The 10636-nt window shown below is 56.1% G+C and overlaps 1 protein-coding gene across 2 annotated transcripts; it reads left to right on the top strand.

The window, feature by feature from the left end:
- The first annotated feature begins 698 nt into the window (after positions 1–698).
- On the top strand, positions 699–6273 carry DUSP28 (dual specificity phosphatase 28). Of its 2 annotated transcripts, XR_007718224.1 has the most exons (3): positions 699–3309; positions 3562–4842; positions 5965–6273. XR_007718224.1 is itself a non-coding variant. In XM_050751545.1 (2 exons), exons 1-2 carry the CDS (start codon positions 2302–2304, stop codon positions 3697–3699), a joined length of 1146 nt encoding a protein of 381 aa, XP_050607502.1. In that variant the 5' UTR covers positions 699–2301; the 3' UTR covers positions 3700–6273. The 2 variants fall into 2 exon arrangements, 1 of the variants encoding a protein (XP_050607502.1); XM_050751545.1 differs by having other exon boundaries at positions 3562–6273.
- Positions 6274–10636: the final 4363 nt, after the last annotated feature.

Here is a 10636-nt window from a genome sequence, read left to right as displayed (position 1 = left end):
ACCCCACACCCCCAGCCCTTCGGCCCCTCCCCGGGGTGGGGACGGCGAGCCTGGCCCCCACCCGCCGCCTCACCGAGCTCCGGGATCCCCCTAGCCCCGGCTCCCAGCGCCCCTGCCGCGGGACCGCACCAAGCAAGGCTCGGAGAGCTCGCGTCGGACAGCACGGAGACCGACGAGACCGCAGCCGCAGCGGACGCCGGCGCTCCGGCCCGGACTACTCGCCAGCCCTGCGCCTCCGGAAAGCGTCGCGTTTCCCTGGAGACAGCCCCGCCCCGTGCCCGCGGCCACTCTCCGGCTCCACCAATCCCCGCGCCAGGACGCACCCGGCCCCGCCCACGGGCGTGCCCGCCCTCTGTGACTTCAGCGGCTCAGGTCCCGGCCGCCAGCCCGGCCTGGGTCCCAGCCTCCCGCTGAACCAGTCAGCCCCTGGGCTGAGTGCCCCTGGTAGAGAAAGCGCTAAATTCCCCCAACACTCCCGTGAAGACGGCACGGGGAGCGCGGTGGGACACCTGAGGAAACTAAGGCCCAAGTGTTAACTTGCCCTGATCACCTGGCACGTGGAGCCAAGTGATCAAGCCCTGCCTGATTCCAGCCCCAGCCTTTGTCCATTCGGTAAATGTGGAGGCCGCAAGGGGAGCTGGAGGCCTACGGAGGGAACGAGATGAGGGAGGCCGCAGGAGTCACCGCAGAGAAAAGGGATTGGCTGTCTTGGACCAAGGGTCTTAGGGAAGGTCTGCGGGAGAGAGGATTCCTGATGGGGCTTCACAGGATGCACAGGAGCTCTCCAGGCTACAGAGCGCATTTCAGGAACTGGACTGGAATGTACACAGGCACCACGGTGGGAAACAGCTAGGCCTTCCTGGAAAGAGAGAGGCTCTTGGAGGGGCAGGGCTTGCGTTTCTCAACACAGACTGCCTCTGAGAACAGGGGAGGGTGTGTGAAGAGCCGATGCCCTGGCCCTCCCCACTAACTTTCCAGGGGCTAAGGCTGGGCCAGGATTCTGTGGTTCTAGGGGCACTGCCTCCACATGCCAGTGCCTGTCTCTGAGTTCACTTCTCTCTACAGTAAAATCTCATACCACGACCCAGTACAAACAACTCAGAAAAATGTTTCATTAAAAGTTCACCATACTACATGCATGCAATCCAATATTTTCATGTAGTCTACTATTTCTCTAAAAACTAAAATGCTTATCATGACCCACAGAATTGATTTCACAACCCACATTAGTTGTGAATTACAACTTGCTAAGGAGTCAGAACCAACATGTAGAAACGCTCTGTTCTTTGCAAGTACATTCTGGTTACACAGTTGGGGACTAGCACCAAGTCCAGGAGACAGAGGCTGGCCCAGACTGTGTGTGGCAATGAGGTGCAGAGACATTTAGGATGAATTGGTTCCCAATCCATTAGCTCAATGGTGTGGGAGCATGATGGTTCAAGTAGCAGGCTTTGGAGCAGAAAACCCACCTCAACCATCCTCCAACCATAAAGGGTGATGATTCATGAATCAGTCCACAAGGAGGGACTTCAGGTTTTGTTTGATTCATTTAAGTGGCCCAACAGTCCAAGGTCCAAGGCATCAAGGACCTTGGCTCTCCCATCTCCTCTGCTTTCACCCAAGGCTGGCTTCCCCTTATGGTCATGAGAGAACAGAGGAGCCTACCAAAGTGCTCTCTCCTCCATGGGTTATTAGACACCAAGCCCATTTCCAGAGCAGTCACAGGAGTGTGGCATTTACTTTTGGCCAGAGATAGGGCCAACTCCTAGAAGGCGGAGGGAAACAGTGTCCCAACCTAATCAATGGCTCCCATGAACTATGGGGAAAAAAAGGGAATTCCACTCCTTCTCCATCCCAGGAAAGCTGGAGTCCTTCCTTAGGGTGGAGGAAGTGGGAAATAGATGCTGTTAAGACCTGCACGGAGGTGATGTCTGCAGCTGCAACCAGTGAAGACCTGGCTGCAGACATATTTGAGTCTTTAGCTCAAGAGTGAACCCCAGGCTGCAATAAAGATCTGACAGTTACCAATGCTAGATGGCTGATGGAACAAAGCAATGAAGATAACCCCGAGAGAGACTTCTAAAACTGATACTTCAATCGCTAAATGTCTGCAGGGCTGTGAGACAGTTGCTTTTCACTGTATCCATTCCCTGAAAATTACCAGACGTCAGAAAAATTGAAGGGATCTTAAATGGCAACTTAATGGTCATTAAGTGATATTAAATTGTTTAAAGTTACAATGCTGACCCCAATAAATTACTGAGATAGAGAAAAAGGAATAGTGTGGTCTACAAAGAAGTCATGAAAATAGAAATTAGTTTTATGAGCCATGTGTTACAATACACAGAAAACAATGCATCAGTTACAAAGCGGGTCACAAAAAGGAATAAACGTAAAGCCGACAACGCAGTCACTAGGGAAAGGGGAAACACACGGGAACCACGCAGCTCGCCGTCCACAGGCACGGGGCAACCACGGGGCCCTAGCCGAACGACGGGGGCACGCAGTGGGCAGGCCCCGGCGAGCCACGCCTCCGCGCCAGGCACCGCAGTAGAGCGGGCAGGGACGCCGCACGGCGCAGGCGCGAGCCCAGTACCGCAGGCCGCCGGGGCAGGGAGGACGGAGCCTGAGGACAGCGAGCAGGGGACGCAGAGCGGTCCAAGGCGCCGGAGCCCTGGCGAGGCCCAAGCCTTCTGCCATGCCCCGGCCCCCACGAGGCCCAAGCCCCCTGCCCCGGTCAGGCGCCCACGGGAGGCCCAAGTCCCGGCCTGGTCCACCTCGGAGGCCTCTAGCACCCGGGGGCGCCCGGCGGCCCGCCCGGCTCCCACAAATAGACTGCTGGGTGGGTGCCTGAGCCCCAAAAATAGAGCCTCAGGGCGGGCGCCCGAGCCCCAAGCAGACTCTTCGGCGGGCGCCATGGAGCCGGGAGACGCGGGGCGCCGCGTGACCGCCTTGCCAGTGCAGCAGCCGTTCGTGCGCGTGGCACCCTCGCTCTTCCTCGGGAGCGCGCGCGCCGCGGGCGCGGAGGAGCAGCTGGCGCGCGCGGGAGTCACGCTGTGCGTCAACGTCTCCCGCCAGCAGCCCGGCCCGCGCGCGCCCGGCGTGGCAGAGCTGCGCGTGCCCGTGTTCGACGACCCGGCAGAGGACCTGCTGGCGCACCTAGAGCCCACGTGCGCCGCCATGGAGGCCGCGGTGCGCGGCGGCGGCGCCTGCCTAGTGTACTGCAAAAACGGCCGCAGCCGCTCGGCTGCCGTCTGCACCGCCTACCTTATGAGGCATCGAGGCCTCAGCCTGGCGCAGGCTTTCCAGGTGGGCGGGCCTTTAGGGGACCGGTGCTTCGAGAGGGGCGTGTCTTCCGGGGACGGGTTTTCTGGGCGTGGCGGGCTTCGGGATTGGGAGAGGTACTTCCGGGAGGGGCGGGTCTCTCTCGTAAGGGCGGGCTTAGGGAAGCGGAGAGGCACTTCCGGGTTGGGCGGGGCCCACTCTTAGAAGAGGGCCCGCTTTGGCACTTTCTGGCCATTAGGGCGACTTGGGGTTATTCAATGCACTTCTTGTTTGCAGATGGTGAAGAGCGCTCGCCCGGTAGCGGAACCCAACCTGGGCTTCTGGTCTCAGCTCCAGAAGTATGAGGAGGCCCTCCAGGCACAGTCCTGCCTGCAGGGAGAGCCCCCAGCCTTAGGGTTGGGCCCGGAGCCTTGAAGCTTGACGCTTGAAGGCCTACTGCCTGGAGGAAGGATGTTCCTGCACTGATACTGGAGGCTGGTCTTTACCCTCCTTCCTCACTGTCACATCGAGTTTTCCTTTTTGTGTGGGTGTGAAACAGTGCTTTTAATTTTATGTCTCTGGCTGAGCTGATGAACAAATTATCTTACAGACACAAAAAGAAATACATTTGGTGAAACACTGAAGACAAATTAAGAAAAAGGAAATAGGGGTCCTCCATTATTTATACCCCAGAATCTTGAGTGTTTGGGAGTGCCAGCGCATTCTACCAGTCTCAGTGAAGGACATGAGTACAGACTACAGTCATCAGAATCTGAGTCATAGGTGAAATCAGGAAAAGCAACTCTTCTTGCGTTTATTTTTAGTAGTGTCATAAGAATGGACTGGTTCTTCCTGCCTGACCACAGATGCTTCTGTTTGAGAAAATGCATACCCACGTGAGACATTTAGAGCTACAGCGCTGTTGATGAAGACATTGTTGAAGGGCAACTTGGGGGATTGGGGAAATACTCTCTTCACCAGCCCCTCTGCAATAGAGCTGGAGCCGTCCTATAGGAGTTCGGACACTTACGGACATCCCTTTTCTTTCTTTCTTTTCTTTTTTTTTTTTTTTTTTTTGTTTGAGACGGAGTCTCCCTTGCCCAGGCTGCAGTGCAGTGGCGCAATCCCGGCTCACTGCAACCTCCGCCTCCCGGGTTCACGCCATTCTCCTACCTCAGCCTCCCGAGTAGCTGGGACTACAGGCATGTGCCACCACACCCGGCTAGTTTTTTGTATTTTTAGTAGAGACGGGGTTTCACCATGTTAGCCTGGATGGTCTCAATCTCCTGACCTCGTGATCCATCCACCTCGGCCTCCCAGAGTGCTGGGATTACAGGCGTGAGCCACCGTGCCTGGCCTCCTTTTTCTATTACTAGAGAACTCCAGGACATTAAGAATTTCAAAAGCGAATTTTTCTCCCATAGCTTCTATGGTGACAGAGTATGGTGTTCCTGTAGTGAAAACAAAGCCAAGTTTTTTTGCTCCTTTCACTAAAGCTGCTTCATCTGGGGAGGAAGCCTGGTAGATTACATATTTCCATCTCTCTCAGGGATAACAGTGTGGCATGCAGATAACAGGGTAAGAAATTGTTCTATATAGTTTTCTGTGGGATGGCCATTCTCAATGTTCTCAAATAAATTGTGGTCATTAAAATGTCAGGGCTTGGATGGAAGAAGGTGTTGCACCATAAATTACACCTGCAGTGGTACACTTCTTAAATCTCTTAATATTGCAAGTGAGTGTTCCCATTTTATCAGAAAATAGATATTTTACCTGCTCAAGTTCTTCACTGAGATTGAATGTGCTGACCATAGTGTGGACACTATTTAGTTTATAATGCACATCTTGATCCTAGTTTATAAACTGGGCCTGAATATATTTCACAATTTCCATAGTGACCAGCAGACTAATGGGGATACGGTTCTGTTATACAATGATGAACACCAGTATGTCAAATACAATGCCGTGAGCTGGAATCTTCTTTCAGGTACCAAATGTCACCATACTTTTTATTCCATAGCACGGCTCCCACACAGCTCACCATGGACATGACCAGAGCAGCAGGAACCAAAGGGAGACCCCACACATTGTCACTTTCTGATCTCGAGGTGATTTGACAGAATTCTGCAGGAATTTGGTTTCAAATGCAGTGTAAACAGCTATGCCAGTGATCCACTGAGCATTTCTTTTTTTTTTTTCTTGAGACAGTCTCACTCTGTCAACCAGGCTGGAGTGCAGTAGCGCCATCTTGGCTCACTGCAAGCTCCGCCTCCTGGCTTCATGCCATTCTTCTGCCTCAACCTCCTGAGTAGCTGGGACTACAGGCACCCGCCACTACGCACGACTAATTTTTTTGTATTTTTAGTAGAGACGGAGTTTCACTGTGTTAGCCAGGATGGTCTATGATCTCCTGACCTCGTGATCTGCCCGCCTCAGCCTCCTAAAGTGCTGGGATTACAGGCGTGAGCCACCGCGCCCGGTCAGTCTACTGAGCATTTCTAAGCTGTTTACCTCTTAACAAGACCTGGTCAGGCCCAACTGGAACAGGGCTTTTACCACTTAGGCTGCAGCTCAGCTATTGAAATGATGATCAGGTGCTTCACAGTCTGTTTTTCCAGATAGGTCTAACAGCTGGTTTTCTGTTTGCATTTCAGCTGTTTCTGGCAAAGCCTGCCATGTCTTACATTTGTCTCTTTCCAGATTAGATGTTGCTATATAAACACATCAACTGAGGCTCACTGGAACACATCAAGACTGTGTCTGCAGGAAGGAGCTCCCCGTTCGAGGCCTTCACAGTGTCACCACATTCACCTCTTTCCACTTAATCATGTGCCGTGAATCCTGTCGTAACAGTCTTGTGTTCCTTAACTATTTTGTCTGCATGTCATTTATCATGTATAACCTCTTTAATGTCTGAAATCATAAGAATAATCGTCACAGGTAAGAGGGTTGTATATTTCCCGTTGGAGACACATCTGGAATTTGCTGCAATAAAGTAATAAGAAAGCATTGGCAGCTTTGGTAAACTGCAGATTCAAAAATGGAGGGAGAAATGACCACACACTGTACTTGACTGTACATATAATTGTTGACTATGGGTTGCAGAAATTTCTCTCGAGCATCATCACCACTTTTGCTCAGTTATCAGTAGTAATAACAGCAATCAAAACTAAAACTGCTCCAGATGCCTCTCTAGGAAGTATGGTTTTCCGTCCTTCCTACTGCTTTCTTCACAAGAGAATCCTCCACCTCAGTGGCAGGCTGAAGGGCCCAGTCCGTGGTCTTGCTGCCAGTGACCTCCGAGCTCCATGGTCCCGCTGCACCATGGCCACCCAGTGCACCTGCCTCCACACTGAGTTTTCATTTTTCCCAGTTAAGCTCTATCTTCCTGAAATGCAGCTCAAGAGGGTCTCTGTCCCCTCTTGATGGTGGGGCAGGGGTCTGTGCGTCAGACTGCACAGACCCCTCTACCACCACGTGCTCCGTCCTCTCCCTGTGGTCAGCTCAGCTTATTAAACAAGCCTTGGTAAGGAAAATCTAAACCACTTATGGAACTGTGGGCGGAAAGAAACTGAATGCAGGGAGAAGGCTGGGGAGCCAAGGACAGGAGATGGGACATAGGGGAGTCACAGGGACCTGCCACCCAGATCCTCACTGCCTGATGTCCTGGCTCTGGAGGATGCCTGGAGGTGCCAGCAGAGCCTCCTGCCCACCAGCTGCTGAAGCCACAGGGCATCTCCTTCCTCCCACCTCCCGGACCGCTCACTGGTCACATCTTGGCACCACACATGGGAAGCCCCTACTGTGACAGGCAGGGGAGAAGGAGGCTGTGCTGACGGACGGCCCGGTGAGGGAACCTGGGGGGCTTTCAGCATCTGCACCCCTCTCCTACTTTGACCTGTTTCACCAACATTGCACCCCAACCTAAAGTCACATAGCTACTGTCAAGCCCGCAAAGGCTGCCTCTCCCGCCTTGGGAGGGTGGAGCCCCATAAGCCACCACTGGAGGCATCCGAGCATATTGATTCCTTCTCTAGTTCAGACACAACCTCTCCTGGACATCCTGTGGCCTAAAGACTATCCTAGAATCAACACTCCTTAAATAAGAGTGGGGAAAGAAAAGGAAAATGTGTGTAATACATGTGAATCACAGATAATGTAGTCATTGGTTAATATATGCACATACATGTATGTATATTCTGTATGTGGCAATGAGTAAAATACTGTGGTTGGTGCTTATCTGCCTTTTCCAATACTCGTTCCATGTTCTACTCTCAGCCAGTGCCTAAGCTGCTTGTGGCCTTCACCTGGTGGCGTGACTTGATCCTTAATTTTTAAGGCCCCAGGCCCTGCGTGGCTGCCCACACAGGTGCTGTGGCCTCTTACCTGTACTGCACCACCAGAGGGAAGTAGGAGGCACCACTCTCCCTGGCCCCCAAGCCTCACGAAGCCCCACGCCCACCTGCCAGAGCCAGTCCTGTGTTGTCTCATGCTTCCGTGGCTGGGCCGTGTCTGAGCCACCCTCCCAGTGAGACCCAGTTGTGTTCCTAAGCAAAAGCATCCCACCTGGGGACCGACCAGCTCTGATGCAGCAGAGCCCAAAGCTGGGGGGATGGGAAGCACGATTTTGTGAGCCAGGCGTGGGGGTGGTAGTGAGAAGGGCCTTCTCCCCACCCCTTGTGCACCTGGGCCTCAAGCATAGGCCACACCTTGTCGGTCGCTGCCCCTCTATGCCCAGTGTCACCAGTCAGCACCACCCATCGCTGTGTACCGCGGCCCCCATCATAAGCTGGTGCCCGGGGCAGCCGCCATCTCTGTGGAGGGCTTGCCTGCCGCTGGCCTCTCTAGATAAGCTCCTCATGACTCATGCAACCTTTTCAACAGCCCGGAAGGAAGCAGTCGCCAGTCTCCACTAGCAGGTGAGGAACCCTGGCTTGGAGAGGAGGGAGGACCTGGGCCTGCGGTTTCCCCTGCGGCTCAGCCCTGCTCACAGCACCCTGATGAAAACCTCGCTACCCTTGCCTCAGGGCAGGGCACACCCTTTACCTGCTGACCTGGCCCTGGTGACAACAGGACAAGGGCAGCAGGGCCCTGGCCAGGTTGAAGGACATCTGTGGGACACATCAGACCTTTTGAGCCCACCAGCTCCGTCTGAGAACTGGTAGCTCCCTGGTCCTCTGTCTGGGGAGGACGCGGCCCGGTCTGAACACTGCTTTTTCCTGGAAGCTTTGCTGCCCTCCCTAGCCCGCTGGAACCCTCCATGCCCACACCCACCTCCTAGTGGGTGAAGCCAGGGAGCCCTCCCTCAGGCGCATCAGGGGAAGACTGGGGTACAGATGCCACGCAGCCACTTCATTGCGCTGATCACCAAAAAGCTGGAATATGAAAATTCCTGTGGGAGAAACCCAGGGCTGACAGTCCCGACGTCCAAGCTCCTCTTCCTGGGTTAGAGAAATCAGAGGTGCCTGCCCCGGCCTGGCTGCGGCGCAGCCTCCCGCCGCCAGGGGATGCCAGGCAGGCGGGGGTGGGGCCTCCTCGGGCGGGGCGGGGCCGGCGCGAGAGGCGCCCGCAGCGCAATTGCAGACCCCGCCCTCTCGGCCCACCCGCGCCTCCTGCACCGTGGGGTGCAAAAGGGCAGCTCCTGGCATAAGTGTGCGGAGCACACTTGCGGACCCCCGGGGAGGAGGTGCCACAGCAACTCTAGACTCCTGTGTGCAGAACTGGCCGCAGAGAGGTGCCCAGGGCAAGACCCCAACCTCTGCTCCCTGAGTCCAGTGCGGGGCTTAGGGTGGCAAGCCCCCAATCTCCCTGTGGTGACTTGCCCCCCGGCCGGCCAGGCCCAGCTAGTGTGGCACCGCGTGTGCAGAACTGAGGTTCTTCCAGCCAGGTACATGACCCGGTGGGCTCTGGAGAGCCTATAGAACTGGGGGTGCCCTCGAAAACAGTATGCCCTTGGCACTGCAGGGCCCCACCGGGCAGGGCGCTGGGGGCAGTGAGGAGGGTCCCATCCCAGTTGTCTTCCCTGTCAGCCTTGGATGCAAGGCTGATCCACACCTCTGAGTGACCGTGTAAGCCTAGGGGCTCCTGGTGAGTTTGGGATGGGTGCCCCAAGATCGTGACCGTGTCCCTGAAAAGGGCACGTGGGCACCTGAGGTCCTATGGGAAAAGTGAAATGATGCCTCAGTGCTCTGTCCCGCAAACGTGAACACACACTCTCCCTCTCAGCCTTCCTTCCCGCCCCATGGAAGGAGGGTAGACACGGAGGGTTACACATCGGGGAGGCTGAGTCCAGACACAGGAAACGCTACTCAGGGCTGAGGCTGAGTCAAGTGCGGTACCCGAGTCCAGCCCTGTACTGCCACACCTCAGTGCAGCAGAGGAGAGCGGTGTCCTGGGTTCCTGCATAGTTCCCCAGCCCCAGAAGCCCCTTGTCCGTAGGAATTTGAATTCTTACTTGATGACAACAGCGACATCATGGTGGCTCCTGTTATTCCACAGCCTCAAAATTCACCCGCTGGGAGCTCACTAGCAGCTTCTGCCAGGCAAGTAGCCCTTCCCTCGGGGCTCAGGCTCCTGGACAGGCTCAGCCTTGGGCAGCCTTCGCCAGGTCCGCAGAGAATAGCGTTGGGAAGGGTGGACCTGGCGGATGGGGTGGGGACAGGCAGGCCAAGCCCTCGTTCGTACCCCAGCACAGGGCTTCTAATGAGAGGTCCCCAGCGCTGCCCAGAGGAACTTCCGCGATTGTGGAAATGATTCCTGCCTGCTTTGTCCATTAGCCACTCCTCCCAGCAAGACACACACACTCACTCACTCCACCTGCCACCAAGGAACTGAACTTCTAACTGTATTTAATTCGCATCTAAATGGCCACACGTGGTTGGTGGGTGCTGTAGTTGACAGCGCGGCGTGAAGGCTCCGGAGCTCCTCGCACCGCAGGACCCACAGCACAGACCACACCAGTAGACTTGGGGGAGTGGCAGGGGCGCCAGGAGAATCCTGTCTTGCCCGTAGCCCCGGATGGAAGGATGACACTGAGTTCGCGACGCTGCGCTCCTCGGGAGCACGAACCACACCTGGAAGCAGCCTGCCCCGGTGGCCCCAAGGTTCCCAGGTCCCTTCAGCGGCTGCCCCCGGGGCCTGGCCGGCAGTGTCCGGGAGGGAGCAGCGATCCCGCCTCCAGGGATCTCCCGGGCGCCGCCTGGGGAGGGAGCGAGGGGCTGGGGGTGCTGCTCAGCCGCTCCGCGCGCCTCGGTTCCCAACACAGCGCCCCGGCCCCGGGCCGCGCTCGATTCCCCGGCTCCCCGCGCCCCTGGCTCCCGGCCCTCCCCGCCCGGCGCCCCGGTCCCGCGCCCCGGCCCCGCGCACAGCGCCC

The sequence above is a fragment of the Macaca thibetana genome, chromosome 12 (assembly GCF_024542745.1).
Source record: "Macaca thibetana thibetana isolate TM-01 chromosome 12, ASM2454274v1, whole genome shotgun sequence".
Taxonomy (NCBI): Eukaryota; Metazoa; Chordata; class Mammalia; order Primates; family Cercopithecidae; genus Macaca; species Macaca thibetana.
This window is presented reverse-complemented; position numbering and strand designations above follow the sequence as displayed.